Genomic DNA, 21,284 nt, shown 5'->3' on the forward strand with positions numbered 1-21,284 from the left:
TCGGAGACCGGCCCTGTCTCGGAGGCTGGTCCTGTCTCGGAGGCGGGTCCTGTCTCGGAGACCGGCCCTGACTCCTCCAAGTCAGTACCGACCTCTGAGTTGACCAAATTTGGAGGCCCAGCTAAGCGTGGACTAAACACAATGTTTGGTCCACTCTTGGTGGGTTCTTGCCTCTCTTCTTCATCTGAAGCGTCTCCACAACATGTAGCCTGTTTGATGAGCCCCCATGCCTTTTGAAGAAAGCTTTTTCGGAGAATGATTTTTCGCGGTTGTGCCAGGGTTCTTCTAAAGCACTCCACAACCTTGTAAATAAAGATTGGGTTGTTGCTTTTTATCATCTTAAATAGCAGTTCTCTAACTGCATCTTTGTTGCCACAGAGAAGTTGCAAGATGTCTCGGCAGTGTTTTGTTTCCATTTTCTCAAAAAAGACAAAATCTATGTCCTTGACTTCTTTCCAGATTTTTGGAGCAAGCTTTCTCTGGATAGGTTCGGTGTGCTTCATTTTGTAATGCCCATAGCTAGATCTGTTACTAGACTTATAAATCAATCTCCAAAGGATATTTTCCACCATAACTCTTCTTTCGTCTTCGGTTCCTCGTCTGAAACCCATCCTGTTTGCGTCCCTCAAAAATTGTTCAGGATCCATGGTTGCCTGAGTATAATCGTCACTCAGGCAGTTTTCATCTGCGTAAAAGTCCTCATTCGGAAAAAAAAAGTCTTTCTGAACTTTCTTTTGGTGAACGTTAACATTTTCTTTTTAGGAACAGGATTCTCCAGGTGCTTTTTGAATTTTTCCACAATTACTTGGTGTCCTTCAGGGTAATCAAGTAGTGCGATTAAATGCAGTCCACTGGCAAAGTGGAATGCATCTCTCGCAATACTCTGGAAAATCCTTTCAGCTAACTCTTCTGACACCTCCGAGAGTACGTCCACGTTTAATTCTCCAGTTTTTCTTAAAAGCAAGATCAAAATTTTGCTATGTTGTTCCTCAAAGGTTTTTCTGACAAGATGCAGAGTTGGTCAATCTGCAGCCTTTTCAATCACTTCCCACAGAAGTTCACTGAGAAAGGTTCTCTTTTTGTAATCTGGACTGCACAGTGGCACAGTTGGTAGAGCTGTTGCCTTGCAGCAAGAAGGTTCTGGGTTCGATTCCCGGCCCCGGTCTTTCTGCATGGAGTTTGCATGTTCTCCCTGTGCACGCGTGGGTTTTCTCCGGGTACTCTGGCTTCCTCCCACAGTCCAAAAACATGACTGTCAGGTTAATTGGTCTGTCTAAATTGCCCCTAGGTGTGAGTGTGTGTGTGCATGGTTGTGTGTCCTGTGTGTCTCTGTGTTGCCCTGTGACAGACTGGCGACCTGTCCAGGGTGACCCTGCCTCTCGCCCGGAACGTTAGCTGGAGATCGGCACCAGCAACCCTCCCGACCCCACTAAGGGACCAGGGTGCAAGAAAATGGATGGATGGATGGATAGATGATCAGAGAATTAACTGATCAGTTGGTGATGTCATGGACTCTATGACATCATAAAGTCATCCTCAGAAGGGCCTCATGACACAGACATCATTTGAAGTCATGCTGAAGACATCATTGTCAGCAGCATGGCAACTGTTGCTAGGGCTAATAATAGCACGCACTGAGCATGCGCTATGAAAAAATATAGAATCTGTGGGCACTAAATGCATTATTCCCACAAGTCTGAACTGGCAGTGATCTGCGCAGCTTAACAGGAGGGGCCAGGGAACCTATGGCCCCTCCACTTTACCGCCCTACCCATTTTTATTTGTTATTTGGGTTCCATCTCCTAACAGGCATAGGGCAAAGTGTCAATGGAACTGCTACATCAATGGTCCCCAACCTTTTATTATCGCGGATCGGTCAAGACTTGAAAATTTTGCTGTGGCCTGGAGGGGGGGCATGTTGGTGTTCCCGCTAAAGCCTGAATAGGAGACCACTGCGGATTGTGGCACAGAGATGGAAACAAAGCAGAATAAAGAAGAGTTTGAATTGATACTGGTTACATTTATTTCAGCTCTTAGTATTTAATAACTAGGTGTTTTTATGGGAATGTGGATCTTGCAGATCAATTTGAGAAGCAATTTTGATAGGTAAACTTAATTTTATTGTGTCATGTAGCACGGGGTGCTGGTCTTGGTCTGGTCTCGGGTTCGGTGGTCTAGACTACAACTCTGCTACGTGGCTCCTTTAGTTCCACGTCCTCCCCTGCCAGTTGGATTTCTTTCAAAATAAATGCCACTAGTGGCAAAAATAAGTGAAATTCATGCTATGTTAGGACAGGAGACCAGATGTTTCCATCCCTGAAATTATGATGCATAGAATCAAATATCTTAGTCTAAACTATGTTACAGAGTAAACACAATAAAAACATGCTTTATCTGTGGCATTGCTCATTAAAATGGCACATTACTGATGTATTAAAATTAAAAACCATCGGTACACTTAATGATATTAGCAATTAGGTATTAATCAGCAAGTACTTTTACTTTTAATACTTAAGTATTTTTAAAAGCCAGTACTTTTTTTACTTTTACTTAAGTAAAATGTTAATGTGGTACTTTTACTTTTACTTGAGTACATTTTTGTCTGTGTATTTGTACTTTTACTTAAATATATTTTTTGCGTACTTTCTCCACCATTGAATATAACCCTATGTACCACTGTGACGATGGGTTCAAGTTAGGGCTTTCTGTGTATCAGTCAGTAATGTTCAAAGTAGTTCTTTAAGAGCAGCACAACTTATGGTTTGGATTACTGCAATGTGAGAGGAGAAAACCATGATTTCCTTTGAAAATATCCACAGCTTTTGTGACGGCCCGGCGACCCGTGGAGGGTGTACCCCGCCCCTCGCCCAATGACTGATGGAGATGGGCACCAGCACCCTTCACATCCTTTCAAAGGTAAGCGAGTTAGATAATGAAGGAATCGATGGAAAATCCACAACTTTCTTTATATTTCGTTATTAGGCAAGACTCCCATGTCAAGACTCGCCGAAGTCACCGCCATGTTTCAACCCCAGGACAGTGCTTCTTGGGTTGCAAGTCGCTTATTTCCTTCTCCAAACATAAGCAGTGTCTCAGCAGGCGTCTGACTAAACAACATGGTTCTGGTTTGAGTGATCATTTCCCAGCGTGTCGGTAGCACACTTCAGTCTGGTTTCAACGTGTCTCTTCTACAGAAGCTGAGTTTTGTTTTTTTTGTCTGTAACCTTACAATCCATCCCTTCGCAGAGCTCCAGTGATCTGTGGAGACGTCCCTCTGTAGTTTTCGTTCCATGGTATTTTGCTTACTATCTTTGCCAGGGTTGTTCGTGTGTGTGTGTGTGTGCGTGCGTGTGTGTGTGGCCCGCTTTGAATTTCTTGATGTTTCTTCTTGCACCAGTTCTTGACACTTGGCAAACCTTGTTTATCCTTCTCCTGTTTTCATTAGTATCAGCTATTCCAGCCAGTCCAAACCGATCTCTGTTGTTTTTGGCACAATGCTTTCTCGGGTGACAGCTCAAACCCTTCAAAACCCCTTAGCCTTAACTTGATTGCACAAGCTTTGAGCATTAAAAAGTTAAAGAAAATAAATCAAAAGGTCAGTTCTTTAATTTGAGGCAACAATTTTGATCCTTGTGTATAATAATAATAATTTCAGATAGCAAAGTAAGACAACGAAAGCCTCTAAAACAATACAAATATTTTCAAATCCATAAAAAGGTCTGGCTAACTTCATTAACAACGACATATATTCAGAAAATGAAGACTGGGATTGCCTTTTGTTCACAAAGGCCTAAAATAGAAAAAAAAGGCAGATCTGACTCCAGTACCTTCCCACATCACGACGAGTTTGATAAACAGATTAAAACTCGGCTAGCAGGCAAAAATAACACGTGCCTTGCTAAACACTGTAGGGTAGACAAATATAATATATGGTCATTCGTTGCCTAATACTGTAGATTGGAGGATGATACCAGAAACTTGGCAACATAATTGTTTTTTATTGCCGCTATGAATGAGAAAGACTCCCCTTTCCTGGTATCAATTTTCTTCCAGTTGGAAAAAAAAAGAAGAAAGAAATGTGAACATCTGCTAAGAAATATTATTTGGATGGTTGTAGGCATGATGCACATTCCTCTTCGTGACCCTGCTTGGATTGAGCAACGGCAGATCTTCGCAAACCGTTTCAGAAAGCAGGTCAGGTAATTCTCTCGGCGTTGTCACCTCCTGCTGGACCATTTCTCAGTCGGCTCTACACCCCCCCTTGTGACCTCTCTGTGGCCTTTCCGTCTTATCGTGTGTTATACGTCTAAAATGAGTCCGGTATCTGTCATCGAAGCTAACAATGCCATAAATTAGCTTTATCTGTGGGTTCAGGCGTTCAGCACTGGTGGAAAAAAAAAAAAGCCTCCGAAGTCGACTTAAAAAAGTCCCACTCTCACCTCATTGAGTTATCCTGCTTTTCTGGAGTGTGTTTGGCACAATCATTGCTCAATTATCGCATAAACGAGGATAAGTGGACACTGCAATGGGGGGGGGACAAGGGCATGAAAGACCCTTAAACTGCGCCCTGTCTCACCGGAGATAAGCTGCCGACTCTTCCAGACAGCTCATCTGGAATGATGCTCGACGCGAGGAGGCCGGGATTAGGAAGGATTATAGGTGAAAAGGATGACATGCCAGACCGATATCCACTTCATCGTCTGAGGCATGTTTCCAGTTAAACTCTTCTTCTATCAGACAGAGAGAGAGAGAGAGAGAGAGAGAGAGAGAGAGAGAGAGAGAGAGAGAGAGAGAGAGAGAGAGAGAGAGAAGGGCACCCATCTGCCCACGCGTCTCACCCATCTGCCCACGCGTCGCCTGACCCAGGGTCTGGTTGTCGTGGTCGGGCTCGGTGTCAGCGCCGCATTTTCACATTTTGTCTTTCACTTTTCGCATCAGACGCAAACTTTTGGGCTGAATAATAATAATAGCAATAAAAAAGATAAATAATGTGAAAGACTATGACAGAGCCATGTTAACCCTTTCATGCATAAATTATGATTCTTTGTGTCAGGATTTTTTTCCCAGGTGTTTTTTATTTTCTTTAGGCATAAAAAAAGGTAGGAAAACAATTTTGTAAAAAAAAAATAAAAAAAAATTAGGTGATCAATTGTAATTTTCTCCAAATACAAAGTTGTTATTTGAAAAATACATCAGTAGTATTGTTCCTTAGGGGTTATCTGATGCCACAATATTTTTTCTACAGTAGAAGGAGGGACCGGGTCGGTTGGCATGCTTTTTGTCTGTTGGCCATATTGGATTTAACAAAAATAATTTCTTGCATTTGCAGCTGATGGCCAGTAGTTGATAGTGTATTTTATGATGCATTAGTGTCCACTTCAGTGGTCTGTGTGCGTTTATAACATAAAAATCCACAAGAAGCACAAGAAAATGGCTTTTAGACAGCTGTCCACTGTAGTGACCACTATGCATGAAAGGGTTAAGAAAAAAATTCAATAAAAACACGAGATTAATATAATATTCCAAGAAAAAAGTTGTACGAGAATAAAGTTGTAATAATGAGAATAAAGTCATATTGTTACAAGTTGTAACAATATGACTTTATATTCGTGATATTCAGACTTTATTCTCACACAAATGTATTCTTGTAATATTGTGAGTTTATTTCAATTATTTTGTGACTGTCGTCATTTTCTTGACTTTTTTTTGTTTTTTGTCTTAGAGTGGCCCTTGTTCTCCATCGTAAGGAGACAACAGAATATCCAACAGAAAAAAAAAATGCAGCACGAGGTGAGTATTCCAGCTGCTGGATCATGGCGTGTACAAACCGGATTCCAAAAAAGTTGGGACACTAAGCACATTGTGAATAAAAACTGAATGCAATGATGTGGAGGTGCCAACATCTAATATTTTATTCACAATAGAACACAAATCACAGATAAAAAGTTTAAACTGAGAGAATGTATCATTTTAAGGGAAAATATGTTGTTTCAAAATTTCATGACGTCAACAAATCCCAAAACAGTTGAGACAAGGCCATTTTTACCACTGTGTGGCATGTCCCCTTCTTCTTCCAACATTCAACAGACGTCTGGGGACAGAGGAGGCCAGTTTCTCAAGTTTAGAAGTAGGAATGCTCTCCCATTCATGTCTAATACAGGCCTCTAACTGTTCAATCGTCTTGGGCCTTCTTTGTCGCACCTTCCTCTTTATGATGCACCAAATGTTCTCTATAGGTGAAAGATCTGGACTGCAGGCTGGACATTTCAGTACCCGGATCCTTCTCCTACGTAGCCATGATGTTGTGATTGCTGCAGAATGTGGTCTGGCATTATCTTGTTGAAAAATGCAGGGTCTTCCCTGAAAGAGATGACGTCTAGATGGGAGCATATGTTGTTCTAGAACCTGAACATAGTTCTCTGCATTAATGGAGCCTTTCCAGACATGCAAGCTGCCCAGGCCACCAGCACTCATGCAACCCCAGACCATCAGTGATGCAGCTTCTGAACGGAGCGTTGATAACAACTTGGGTTATCCTTGTCCTCTCTGGTCCGGATGACATGGCGTCCCAGTGTTCCATAAAGAACTTCAAATTGTGACTCATCTGACCACAGAACAGTCGTCCATTTTGCCTCACTCCATTTTAAATGACTCCTGGCCCAGTGCAAACGGCTGAGCTTGTGGAGCTTAGAAATGGCTTCCTCTTTGCACTGTAGAGTTTCAGCTGGCAGTGGCAGATGGGACGGTGGCTTGTGTTCATTGACGATGCTTTCTGGAAGTATTCCTGAGCCCAGGCTGTTATTTCCTTGACAGTGGCATTCCTGTTTGAGGTGCAGTGACGTTTAAGGGCCAGGAGATCACGAGCATCCAGTAGAGTTTTACGGCCTTGACCCTTATGCACAGAGATTGTTCCAAATTATCTGAATCTTTTGATGATGTTATGCACGGTTGATGATGATAACTTAAAAGTCTTTGCTATTTTATGCTGGGTAACACCATTCTGGTATTGCTGCACTATCTTTCAGCGCAACAATGGTGGAATTGGTGATCCTCTTACCATCTTGGCTTCAAAGAGACACTGACACTCTAAGAAGCTCTTTTTATACCCAATCATGTTGTCAATTGACCTAATTAGTGTTAATTGGTCTTCCATCTCTTTGTTATATGTTCAATTTCCTTTTTCCAGCCACTTATTGCTACTTGTCCCAACTTTTTTGGGATTTGAAGACACTGTGAAATTTTTAATCAACATATTTTTCCTTTAAAATGTTACATTTACTCATATTACACTTTTGATCTGCCATCTATGTTCTATTACGAATAAAATATTGACATTTGCCATCTCCACATCATTGCATTCAGTTTTTATTCACAATTTGTTTAGTGTCCCAACTTTTTTGGAATCCGGTTTGTTTTAGGCGGGTTCAGGGGTGGGAGGGTGAAAGCCTAAAGCCGAGAGCTGACCATAAAACCTGGGGGAATTATATCAGGATTTATGTGTTTTTGCAACAGGAACAGATAAAACAAGGATAAGATAAGTTGGGAAATCAAAACAGAGCTTAACCCTGGAAGTGCCAGACACAGAAAATCCAACTGTTCAAATTGTTTTGCAGGAGTACTTCATTTTCAATTGATATCGTGAGGTTTTATAAAAATTTTTGAATATTAAAAATAATGTAAAACATCTTGCGCCAGTATTGCACCAGAATCACACAAACTGCAACGATCAACTTCCATCCAACTTTTCTATCCAATAGTGTTCAAAGACTGAAAAATAGGGTACAAAATCTAAGTTTGGGTAACAAACAAAAACAAACAAAAAAGAGAAGAAAAGTAATTTGCGCTTTTTTTAATTTGACATAGACACCGTAACACAACACTGGGACAGGGTTAAACAGTTTGCTACTTAACATTTGGAATGCTTTCTGTTTTGCTTCCTCTGGCTTCTCGATGCATGTATGTCTGATAATGTTTCACAATGTCTGTGTGGTCCATCATGAAGTTCTTGATCTGAGGAGGAAACACACACACCATCAATTCTTTCTTTTCTTACTCCGGCTGCCTTACGCTGCTTCCCTCAGGGCACCTACTGCCTCCAGTTGTTTCTCCGTGTCGTGGATGTGCAAACCGCCCACTCCAATCACCCCGCCGGCCATTTCGAACAGGTTAAGGGTCGCGTACGTAATCTGGCCCAGCTCTAGCGTCTTCTTTGCAGCCGTTTCCTGAATTTGGTTCCACTGCCTTTCCTGCAGAAACACACGCAACACCTGAGCTTCTCTCGGAGCGTCTTTAGCTTCCTGGCTACGATGACGCTATGATTAGCCACACCCATACCCATATCAGAGCTTTAGAGCGGGCCTTTTCCAGCGTGGTCTGGAGCTGCGACAGGTGGTTGTTCTTTTGCAGCCACAGCAGGTTGTGCTTGTCCTTCAGGATCTGGAAGGCTTTCTTCTGCTGCTCCATGTGTTCCTGCACCTGAGTCTCCCTCTGGTACAGCTGGTCCCTGATGTAGAGAAGGTTCTCGAAGTAACCCGAGAGCGCGTCCACGTCGGTGAACTGCGAGACAGAGTTAGGGTCGCCTGGTGACAAACGGGAGCAAAAATAAATGCGAAGTTCAAAATAAATTTGAACCGGGCAGGTTTGCACCGGCCCTGTTTAGTCCGCTTTCATTGAAATCCAGTTCATTTTCCTAGAAAGTCCGGTTTGTTTCGGAAGGTGTGAGTGTGCAATCGACCCAAAAAGCACAACTCTGGCCCGCCTGAAAGCCTTAGTCTCAGTTCGGTTAAGGTGAACTCTGTCGCGGTTTGAATGCATGTTGGACCGGAGAGCGCTCCTAAAGCAGGAAGTGGACTATAGTGGAGGGCGTTATGTGTATAGGAAAAGGACAGATGGGATAGATCCACTATCATGTTTTTTGTTTTTTCCTCAGATGTCCAAATGGAAAAGTTAAAATAAAAATAAAGTAAAAAATGAGTCCTGGTTTTAGATTTTTCAATTTTCCACAGTTCAAGTTTTAATCAGAGTTGGGCAGAGAACCTAAAGGTTTCACTCAAGTAAAAGTAAAAAGGTATTTGAAATCAAAGCTACTCAAAATAAACTCATGTACACACACTGTGATATTTCAAAGACTGACATTAGAAGATGCAAATCCTTACAGTGGACTCTCCACACTCGCTACCTGCACCTTTTCACACATTTGTCTGTTGAACGCAACTCTAAATTATTTGCAAAAAACCCGCTTTTTCATAGATTTTTGTGTACATCTTTAAAATGTGAAAGTGCTGCTTGACTGGAGCTGTGCTTGTGCTTTGTGCTTGTAAATGCCAGCACATTAGCTGGCATTTACAAAGCAGCCAATCCAAGAGAGCCATTCATATTACTTGTTGTTGATTGGCTGTACCTCCGGATATCGACGAGCTCCTGCAGTGATGCCAGGATGGTTTCCACCAATTGTATTAATCAAAAAATAAGAAATTCAGGCAAAGGAAATACTTTTTCAACTATTAGTTTTTCTAAGATGAAGCTTATTAATCTAACCCTTACACTGCGTAACGTACAGTATACTTGTTAGAGGATGGTAGAGATGACATGTGGTGTTAACTGAACCATCACTTGATCTTCAAATATCTCAGCAGGTTTAACATGTAGAAAACAGCATCAGAACAGCAAAAACCCGATGTCTGACTTCAGCATAAATTGCTTGCGTGCGTTTCTATCTTCTGCATTTTTGGTTAAAATGTGTTTGTTATCTTTTTCTGATCAGTCCTAGCTTTTAGGGCTAACATTTTGAAAATATGGAAGATGTACTGAATATGTGGAGGATTCAACAGTTACCAGATGAAGGGACAATCTTGGAGATGTTGGTGAAAACCTACGGGTCGCTGTAATGTCTTTATGTCAGGTGTCTTTTTTTTTTTTACTTAATTTGGACAGTTTCAACTGAACTTATGTCTTTTTTTTTCTCGTCATTTCTACCAATAATTAAAAGAAAACTGCGCCACACGTCAGGTCATTTCCATACTTTTGTTAGTTTGAGCACGCGCTCCAAGAACTCCCTGTAGTGTGTGTATTTGAGGGTCTGAAGCTGCATCTCCCGCTTCCTCTTCTTCAGCGCCACACACTCCTCCCTCAGCCGCTGTATTTCCGCCTCCTTCTCCATCGCCTCCTTCATCTCCTTCTCAGCCATCAACCTGTCGGATTCCGTTTCTTCATCCTGGAGCAGAATGACGGATTTAGTCAGTGCCATAGACAGTCACATAAACAATTTGTGCGTTTTTGGACATTTATGGAGACATAAGATCAGCATAAAACATACTCAGAAATCTAAGTAGCGTAATCCAAAACCTAAAGTTGAAGATGTGGTTTGAAAAGTGACTTCTGGTGTGGAAAATTTAAGGACACCCCTACATTTATCCCCACTCATCATTTGAGGAAGGCTTGTTTCAAATTCAGACATTTAGTTTGGTGTGGTGTTGACTGTTGCACACCAAAGTGAGATGGAAAGAGCTGTCAGTCCCGTTATAATGGGTTTAAAGAAGTCTCAAGGAACTTGAGATAAGCCATTCCATTGTACAGAACATAGTCTACAAGCGGAGGAGATTCAATGCAACTGCCAGCATGTCAAGGTCTGGTAGAGTAGGATGCAAGAAAGGAAGAAAGCCTGCACCGTCTAATGGCGCGTTCACGCCAATCGTCTACGTGGAGGCGTGTCAAGAGCTTGTCGTGGCATGTTTCGCACGTTTAGCGTGGAGCAGTCTGAAGCGTTTGGAGCGTTGGACGAGGCAAACACCTTCAATAAATAGGCCAGCAATGGAAAACAACAGCAAGAGCGATGCGATTTTGACGCATCTGACGCGCCTCCACATAGACTTTGAATGTAAACCAGATGCGCCCGATGTGCGAAACGCTAGGTGTACAGCAAAATGTCAAGCATCTGCATTCAAAGGGCACACGCCCTATTCGAACTTGAAGCGTCAGACCCGTTTTTGATGCGTGTAACGCGTTTGGTGTGAACACACCATAAGAAAAACATGAAGTTAAGCCTGGGAAAATGAAAAGAAAAGTCATTTTTGTCTTTTTTGGCTGTGTATAGTTAGGCTATGTGCTTGTCTCTTTTAGACAGTCCGTAGTCACATGACTTCCCTCCATCCAGACTTCACAAGAAGTGAAGAGAAAATGGAAGAATTTTCAAATGTTGTTTGGCAACATTTTGTAGGACTGCCTGGCTGACGTTTGGAGAACGCTGCCGTTACGTAGCGCTCATCTTATGGCGCTACCCAACGCAGTCAGAGGTGGAATATAACACTACTCCATTTACTGTTTTTGAGGTGAACTGCTCAACATATCATGGTATAGTCTTTACGCTGCATCGCCGAGCCCAACCTGAAGTCCGAACTGAAGTCTGCGAAGCTCCAATCTTCATCTATCTCACTGAGGTGCTTTGGGGTGAATTGAAACAAGCTGTACAAACAGGAAACGCCTATAAAAAAATCCTATAGATGAAAGTGAAGACTGGACTAACTATCCTCAAACAGATCTCTGGTGGACGGCAATAGGAAGTATCTTACAGAAATGACTGAAAATGACTAGTTAGTCAAGGGGGAGCATGTCCTATTTTTATTCCCCATCTGGTGAACAAATGTTTGTTGAGATCTTTCTTTTCAGAGAAAAAAACAGGATTAAACATTTATATGTGAGCACACTTTAATATAAAAATGAATATTTAGCAGTGTTAAATAATGACTTACAGAATGTCAAACTTGATAAACATGTTTTTTTGTGTGTGCGTGTGTGTGTGATTTTTGGAAGTACCCGAAAAAACATTTCCAGCTTGAAGCGTTGCTCACGTGCTTCCTTTGCGGTTTGCTGCAGCTCCTCATTACGGCGATGTAGATAAATCAAATACTGCCACAAACAAATAAAAAACAACAAACATCAACAAAACAGATATTCAGTTATAGTCATATGAGTCACGCAATATGAGTTTTGATATGGCATACAATGAAAACATTATGATTCAAGATATAAAGAAGCAAACAAACAGAAATTAGGATTATACATAAATGGCAAATGTTACATCATAAAAAATAAACAGTTCTAACTTATGCCTTGGTGGCTAAGACATCTAAGCCTCAGGCTTAGTTTAAACCAAATGTTTTGGCTGGCCTGAGATAGGATTAAAATCCATCCCACTGGAGCGTTGCACAAAGCACCAACTATGTTTTGCATAATCTCTGCTACAGCATAATTCTGCCCAGATTTGAGCTTCCTGTTGTGTTTTTAACATAAACCTTTTAACATAAACCTCTCCTTGTGATCTATTTCAGCAATCAATTGAAGGCGGTATAAGAGAGACAGAGAAAAAAAAATGCTTTTATTTATTTCTAAACATCTGGTCAAAGGTTTGAACAAATCTAGTCTAATCTGTCTCTGCTGCTTCATGGTTGTGTTAAGGATGTGATCGAGGTCAGCGGTCTGCAACCGGCAGCTCCAAAGTCACTTGTGGGTCGTAATAACTCAATAATAATTACAAACACTGTGTTTGGGAAACCCTCTGCATCACATTCACTTTTTATTAGGTTACAAGCTGACTTTCAACATTCCAGAAATGTAGGATTCAAAGGAAATGCATCACATAAAACTTTTTATCTCATTCCTCTGTGTTCTAAAATCTAAAAGCAGCAGTGAAAAAAAAAGCTTTTTATTGATTCAAGTAACACAAGAAAGGGCCGTGAGCAAATTTCGTTTGGTAAGACACAGAAACGGGTTTTTGGATGGTAAAGGGTTTTGGTCCCTGGTCAAAGATCAAATCTGAAACCACACTAAGACAACAACAACAACAACAAAAAATTGCTAATTTTTTGAGTTTTCGCAAACTAAATTATAAAACTCACAAACCGTGTTTTAGAAAATTTGACGTGACGTGGGGTAGAATAATCAATTCTGTCTGATGAATTGATCAGACAGATCAATTCCTCTGTCTGATCAGACTTTTGTCACATAAAAACTAATTGTTTGTTTGCTATTGACCAAGCAAACAAACACAATTACCCTTCAACAAACCGAACAATACAGAGTTTTATGGAATCTATGATTATTTCAGAAGTAATCCAGGTTTAGTTTGACCATTCCAAGTGCTGCAGATTTCCGCGAATGTGAGTTAAACGCAGCAGAATTAAAACCAGCGTCGTTAGGACAGGGTCTCCTTCAGCTGGGTCAGAACCGCTGGACAGACCGTCCCGAACCTGTTTCTGCTCATGGGACTTCTGCTTGAGCTGCTCCAGATCTCTTTCCTTCTGCCTCAGCTCCATCTGCGCTGCTATAAAGTCCCGTCCTGTCATCGCGACTTTGACAGTGGGCTTAATGTTCCTGCAAACACAAACACGGAACAAACGTGTTGTCCACGACGGACCGGACCGGACCGGGTTCGGCTGAACTTTGCATGGGGTTCGTGGGGGGCCGGGGGGGACTTACGGACAAACCGCCCGGTCGCTGGTCATCTTGGAAAACATTCTTGCTCTGTTTCCCGTCGGCCTCCAGATGTTCTGTTTTGTTTTTATTTTCCCCTCAATGTAATTCACTTCTACAGTAAACTCTCGAGAGCCTTTTTGTCGTTTCTATGGTAACGGAACGCTTTCTTTTACGGGCGCAAACTGACGTTTGTTTTGAAGGGAAACAGTGTTATGTATGGAAGCCTGAGCGTGTCATTTGTAGGGGTCTCAGCTTTCGGGATTAAATGTAACGTGACAAAGAATTAGGGCTACTGGAGAGTGAAAGAAAATACAATATGTGGCCACGGAGGAGTATAATCCTACATTTCTGAATTAATTTTGCATAATTGCTAAAAAAAAATTCAAAATTCTCTCGTGTGGAAAAGTTGTACATTTGTAACACATTAAAAATTTTTTTTTCATGATTAAGGGTATACATTTATAATATTACACCTGAAATATTCTCTAACATTGTAAAGCCAGCATGATAAATAGTCAGCTTACTAAGATTATAAAGTCAGACATTTGGTACAAAACATACCATAGATTTTCTAACATTTAAGTGGTAAATTTTTAGATATACACACATGAATATTTTCCCAGATATGCTGTTCTGACACAGAAAAGAACTCAGATATATTCTCTTACATTTTGGAAAACAACCAGACATGTATCTCCTTAAATTACCACCAAACCTTAGAGGACTTCTTGCATTTTTTGTCGCAAAAATGACTTTATAATGTACACCAAGAGAATATTCAAGTTTTAAAACAATTAATTTATTTGTTTAATGATGGACAATTATAATTTTTTCTTGCAAATTTATGGCTCTCTGGCATCAGCGGACTATCCAATGTTTTTTCTTGAATAGGTTTTTGAAATGTAGCCATGTTATTATTTCTTTTATCTACGGTGCAACAAACATGCCGTTGCTAATACTCCCTTGTAAAATCCGACGTTTTATCTCAAGATGTGCAAAGCTAGCAGAGACATACCACCTATAAACATTTGTCCCTGTAAATTAAGTGAAAGATGGTACAAATATTAAGTTATTAGTTTTTATGTGACAAAACATGAAAACATTTAGCAAGTGTGAACTCGCTTGGAAGGTATGCCGACTTAGACATTGCAAATAGTTCACAGCATTTCTAAAACCTCTAACCGTGTCACATTTAGTTTCTTTACTTAGCATGGAAATAAACAACACTCTCATTATGGAGGACATAAGAAACAATGTCATTGTAGTCTCCAGCTGAAAATAAAACACTGTTCCTTTGTCATAAATAACTACCTTTAATGTATTCTGGAAGGTTTGCCAACAACCTTCCAGACAGAAAACCCGATCCACATGCTTGCCCGCTTTTCAGTGCTTTTATTGAGAATTTCTAAAGCTGGGGCAAAGAGAGGAGAGAGGAGCCAGTTGAGGTGGCTCAGGCATCTGGTCAAGATGCCTCCTGGACGCCTCCCTGGTGAGGTGTTTCGGGCACGTCCCACCGGGAGGAGGCCTTGGGGAAGACCCAGGACACGCTGGAGGGACTATGTCTCTCGGCTGGCCTGGGAACGCCTTGGGATTCCCCCGGAGGAGGTGGAAGAAGTTGCTGGGGAGAGGGAAGTCTGGGCCTCCCTTCTGAAGCTGCTGCCCCCGCGACCCGACCCCGGATAAGCGGAAGAAGATGGATGGATGGATGGATGGATGGATGGATGGATGGATGGATGGATGGATGGATGGATGGATGGATGGATGGATGGATGGATGGATGGATGGATGGATGGATGGATGGATGGATGGATGGATGTGGCAAAGATCAGAAAACCCTGAAATTTTGTGCATGTAAGAAAATCTGTTTTTGATGTAGCCTGTTGTCAGTCGGCAGTCAGGCAGCAGACACACTGGAGCTTTTTCTGCTCCCACGGAAGAATGATAAATCTGTCAAACACGACCTCAGCTATTATAGTTTACGGAGATCTGCAAATCCAGCCTGGGTCATTTCCAGTTCGGTTATATAAAGATTGGAAAAGGTAAAAGGTAGAGGTAAAGGTAATTTTATTTATATAGCACATTTTCAGCAACAAGGTAATACAAAGTCCTTTACAGGAATTAAAAGAAAATACAAACAAAATAACAAAACAAAGGAAAGAGCAAAAGAAGAAAAAGCTAAAGTAAGTATCCTCTCGTCTAATTCCTTTTCTAGGTTGCAATAATAGGAGTCTCTCTGCATCTAAATAGTGAGTACAGTTTCTAAAATATGAGCTAAAGAGTGACTAATAAACTAAAATCTCTGGATTCCAAGTTTTCTCTAATTCATGGAAAACTACCTCTCGTATATGCATGCACACATATATATGGGATGAAAGGTGAAAATCATAGAATAAGGGGCGTTAAAGGGATCCGCATGGCAAACAGGCACAGAATTACCTTGATTACTTCAGATGAATTTCAAAGACTAAACGTTGCATTTCAAAGGGCTTTGAAAAACATGAGAATGTCGTGTGATGTGTGTTCGTCTGTTCTGAGGCTCGTTCATCAGCGGTGACTTCACTTTTCAAGTGGAAAGTGATTTGGTCAAAGACCGTTTGATTTTCATTGTACTGTGAACTGAATTTATATTTTATTGATGAAATCCCATGTGTGAAACTCAAAAAAGGCAGTGTATAAAAACATAACTTTATTGCTGTGTGTTACATTGGGTTTTGCAGCTTGGAAACTTCCAAGTTTACTTTATTGTCTAAAATCACAAATGAATTAATCTGTAGATCTTTCATGTTGTCCAGGGCAACCTGCCATTTGTCCCATTTATCACGAAGACCCCGGAAATACTGAGCGTGTGCTGGAAATGGCTGGATACACAGAGCTCATTCATAAACAGGAAGACCATACAAAAAAGGCAAAAAAAAAAAAAGGTCTAAATCATTTACAGATATAAAAGTGACAGGTTAAAAGTATTCATACAAATTTAACATATCTATGTCCTTCAGTTGTCGGATTATAGAGAAATCAACAAAGAATCTTCTCCCAACTAGTTTGTGTTTGCTAAAAAATTAAATACGCCTCATAACCTTGGAGTAAAGCTCTTGCATATTATGACTTTTTTTTTTTTTTTTAATGAAGCCACATCTTGTAAATAGCAGGAGGTCAAACTGCTTGTGGGAAGAGTAAAATGGGCATCTCACATATGTAAGATCCTTGCTGCAGTTCATGCTAGAGCAGTCGCTGAGGGGAGCCAACATGGCCGCACTCCGCCCACGAACATCACGCACTGCACGTAGGGCAGCAAGTGCCCAGGGGGCACGCAAGAATCAGGCTCGTGAAAAATCATCAGTTTTAATAATCACTGTAGCGACATGTCAAGAATAAAAATATGCAAAGCAATTTGAAAGATTCAGTACAAAAAGTAGGATTTTTGGTTGAGGAAAAAGACGAAGGACTGTTGTCTCTCTCGCAGTGCAGAAGTGATGTTTTATTACACTAAGACATATATATGCAAAATGTAACAACACAGGAACTTACTAGGTTGCCAAATAGAAAAAATTAAAATGAAAGTAATAAAAACATGTTAAATACCTGAACAAAGAGATGTTCATAAGGAGCTAAAGTATTGTCTTAGATTAGAACGGCAGACTTCACTCGCCATTTCATGTCAAAGTAGCAAACTAAAAACTGAAAATTATGGTTATCAGATGTTAAGCATCTGGTTGTAAAAACAGCTGGGGGGACAAACCGAATCTACTCTTCTGCCAAGCAGAGTGAGCCGATCCAAAGGGGACATTGGGAGCTGAAGAGTGTTCCACAAAGTGATTTTGTGACTTACCTTCACTCACGTGAACTAAAGTCACAGCCCATTTTTTTCTTTCCAAAAAAAGTTTTCTCACAGCCTAAAATGTTTCAATATTATTTGGTCAATATCCTTATTTTATTGTGACTAACCTGGTTCACTCTTTGTGTTTGAGATCAAACAATGCAATTACTATTTTGGTGCAGCAGAGGAAATAGTGGTGCCATCTCTTGGTAGACCCATGCAATTACTTTTCACCGCATTCTTAATAAACCACCTTAAAAGAGCTCCAAGCTACAGAGAAAACATATCAGAAACGTTGCACTGGTCCACAGTTTCCCCTACGGATGTGATTTTCAGTTTGTGTTGAGTCTGAAATTTTACCATCCGTGTTTCATATTACCAAAGAAAATTGGTTCCAAGCACACCATATAGCGTCATAATCTGCTCTGGCTAGCATTCCTAAAATATGACCACTGTGACTTTATGAATAAGAACAACTGCTCAGCAGTGAACAGCAGCTAAGAAACGCCTCACGGTTGCTTTTTTTTGTTGTTGTTGATGGAAATGGTAATAAAAACCGGATTGGATCAGTTACAGCGCTGACTGAGTCTGAAGCGCCGGTCAAGTCTCATCGCTTCTTCCAATGTTGTTCGGTGCTTTCATCATGATGAGACGTCGTTAATAATACGCAGAAATGCACGTGGGGGGGACGAATGAATGCAGGCTCTGCTTTAATGAGGACAAATGACATCCTGTCTAAGACCTGACTGCTTGTGTAACCCCTGTCATTGGCGAACAAAAGCGCACGTAAACAAAGACAGATGAAAATGAAGAAGACTTCATGGATAAATGCTACACAGAGGTATTGGGTTTTGAGTAAAGGTTGACTAACCTCGTGAGGGTTCAGTTAATCTCAGCAGGGTTGTTCTGTTTGGATGGCTGCCTCCCTCTGGACATGAGCAAAATGCTATTTAACAAAAAACATTAGTCTGAAAAGGTTGCATTTATTTATTATTTAATTATTTTTTTTATTTTATTTGCAGTATATTTAGAAATAGCCGTCTCAGAAACTCAACTGTACGGAACCCCCTTGATAACACGGGGGATTTTTTTGTTTGTTTTTGTTTTGCATTCCCATGCAATCATTTTCCGTTCCCTAGCAATAATGTATTTAGCAGTCATTCATCATCCTGGTTACTGAAAGTATTTCTGCTACAGTCATGTTTTTGAAAAAGGATTTCACTTTTTTCACTCTGAAACCTAAACATGGCAGAATTGTCCTGCGAGAAAGGAAAGAATAAAAATACGATCCAAATTATTGACTTTTTTGAGTTATATTCACAGTATCGACCTTCTGACAGTTTTGTTGTCTGTTTGTCTGAGTGGTTAATAAAGGCCAGTCCCATCTCCACCAAAAGACATCACACAAACACGAAGAAGCAGCTAATAGATGGATTTTTAATAAGAGTTAAGAATGTATAAACATGGAAATCTTTAAATTTGCACCACACAAACTATTCTCTTAACCCTTGTGTGTGCGAGGACTGAGTCAAACGTAGAGGACTGTGGAAAATGATACAAGTTTTACGTGTGTGGGGTCGATTAGACCCCATTTCGACATACAAGGGTTATGGTACGTACACTGTTGTTACGATCAGGATTCTGTGAGCGGCACTTTGTTGATTTTTCCTTGTGTTTGTCATTTAGTAGTAGAGTGTTAAAGTAGTATTATCACTGTTGCTACATCGTCTCGCAAAGTATAAGAGCTGTGCTTGTTTAAACTTTTAAGAAAGTTTGTAAAGATATATTGGCAAAAAAAAAAAAAAAAAATCTAGATACTGCTCCTGTATTTTAATCCTAGTTTTGGCAGTAACATACTCCCGTACTATTGGAACAAATCCAAACGATTGCGATGCGATTTTCGTTATCCTTGTGTTAGATGGTTGTTTAATAATAACCTTATTGTCTTCCGATGTGCTACAATGCAAAAGAAATAAACAACGATTCCTGTTGGAGATGAACGCCGATGGGTCAGTTTACCACCTCTGTGACCTTTCTGCAGACGGTGGCTGTTCGTATAACCAGCGGAGCAGCCGTCTGTGGGCTACCTTCTTTATCGGACCTCTTCATTCTCTGGCTTCATTGACGATGTGGGGACTGGTGCGGTCAGAACCTAAAGATATCCACATGCATGCTGCTTATCTGTTGTACGTCTTCCATACTCTTCGCAATCAGTTTCACAAGATCAGACAGAGAACAGAGTTGAACTTTATGCAAAATAGTTGCCAACCAGCAACAATAAAATTAGGATGATATTTTCATTACTCTAAAGAAGCCCCTTGAAATATATTTAAAAAAAAAAACTTGCACACTAATATCTTTGGCTCCTATAGAAACTGTAATGTGCACAAAAATATTGTGCAAGGTGTTTACGTGAATAAGGTTTGGACGTTAAGCTGTGCAATATGCAACACTTTTCAGTACGTTTCCATGGAGACTTATACATTTCTTGTTTGTGAAAAAGTCAAAGCCTGATTAATGAAAGCATTTCTTTTATTAACCCCCAGATATCCCTGAAAGCTACTTTTTGCCTTTTAATAGTCTAGAGATCTGCTTAGTGTACGGATTTATTGTGTTTACATTCCCCCGCCAGAGTGCCATTCCACTCAACAACATAGCAGAAACAACATACAGGCTCCAACATTACGTTTACCCTTTGTGAGTTTACATAACACAACTTTTAGAGACTGTTGGATCTAATAACATAACAGGCAAAATGTAGCCACAAGTTCGGTGACTAACACCTGAATACCAACGTCACGTTTAGACAAAAACAAACAAAAGCCTTTAAATAGCATGAAAACCCCAACAATGAGTTCCACTTTAAAGAAAACAATGCAAAATACCAATTCAAAAATGAATTTGATGAAATTATAAAGAACTTCAGGAAGAGTAGAAGCTTATCCATGACAACACAAGTAGGGATTACCGGTGTGGCCATCCTGGCTTCATGCTAAAGCTACAACCGGATCTCACCCACAGGTGGCGGTACTTAAAATAACCAGACGTATTATAACTTTCTATAACTTCTTTCCTCTCTTCGTGCTACAACAAAATGGAGCACACCAAGGCAAGCCATGTCCCACAGACTAATGTTGCGCTGTCAAAAAGAAGCTTTGCATCAGTAGCCATGTTTTTTTTAAATTAAGTATCGCATAGAAGAGGTTGATAGAAATGACAGAATTCAAAAATAATTTTCTCAATTTTTAAGTCCAAACCTCTGGTTCAGAGCAGAGTCCTGTCTGCCCGGTGTGGCTGGTGAGAGGCACTCCAGGCCGGGATGGGAGCGGCGGATGGATGCGCAGGTTCAAATCCCACTTCTGACATGTTTGCTTTAATTTAAGTGGACTGAGAAAGTGCATCATGGAGCAAAGAGATCTTTAACACACCTGCGAGTTGTCAGGATGGCCGAGTGGTCTAAGGTGCTGCGTTTAGGCCGCAGTCTCCCCTGGAGGCGTGGGTTAAAATCCCACTTCTGACACACTTACTTTAATTTAAGATTTTCATAGCAACACACACGGTTGCTATGACTGTGTTGCTATAACACAGATTATTTTCAGAGGCGTGTGCGTGATGCTTAGCAAAACTGCATATAATTTAATTGTGTAATAAAAGTGGAGGTACTGAATATTAAATGTTTTGAATATATTCTGACATGTCAGATAGTTGGATCTCTGTTTATGTGATGAGATGCTTTACGGTTGGCAAATATGTCATCAAGCGTTGCAACAAAACCAATAAAATCAGTTGGTCTTTGTCGTCTCCACTTGCCTTCACACACTCAATTGAGGTTTTGAATGTCCGTCTCGGAGGGGATACACACTGTGGGTCAGTCTTGCTGTAGCACAGTCTGAGCCGTTTTAGAAAAACACACACACCCAGACAAAAACTAGGGTCAACCCACTGGCGGTCAGTTGTGGACATAATGGTGTTTACTTCTGCTTGAGATATATAAATA

The 21,284-nt window shown here is 40.7% G+C and overlaps 1 protein-coding gene and 1 non-coding gene across 2 annotated transcripts; one reads left to right on the plus strand and one right to left on the minus strand.

Moving 5' to 3' along the window:
* Positions 1-7,834: 7,834 nt before the first annotated feature.
* On the minus strand, positions 7,835-13,616 carry cfap73 (cilia and flagella associated protein 73). Its single transcript, XM_008411146.2, has 7 exons — positions 13,474-13,616; positions 13,245-13,368; positions 11,812-11,904; positions 10,022-10,213; positions 8,335-8,556; positions 8,091-8,246; positions 7,835-8,010 (listed from the first exon to the last, which is right to left on the minus strand). Exons 1-7 carry the CDS (start codon positions 13,509-13,511, stop codon positions 7,903-7,905), a joined length of 933 nt encoding a protein of 310 aa, XP_008409368.1. The 5' UTR covers positions 13,512-13,616; the 3' UTR covers positions 7,835-7,902.
* Positions 13,617-20,724: 7,108 nt separating this feature from the next.
* On the plus strand, positions 20,725-20,807 carry trnal-uag (transfer RNA leucine (anticodon UAG)). The gene has a single exon. It is a non-coding gene; the product is annotated as a tRNA-Leu (tRNA).
* Positions 20,808-21,284: the final 477 nt, after the last annotated feature.

This window comes from Poecilia reticulata, chromosome 6 (assembly GCF_904066995.2).
Source record: "Poecilia reticulata chromosome 6, P_reticulata-male-v2, whole genome shotgun sequence".
NCBI lineage: Eukaryota > Metazoa > Chordata > Actinopteri > Cyprinodontiformes > Poeciliidae > Poecilia > Poecilia reticulata.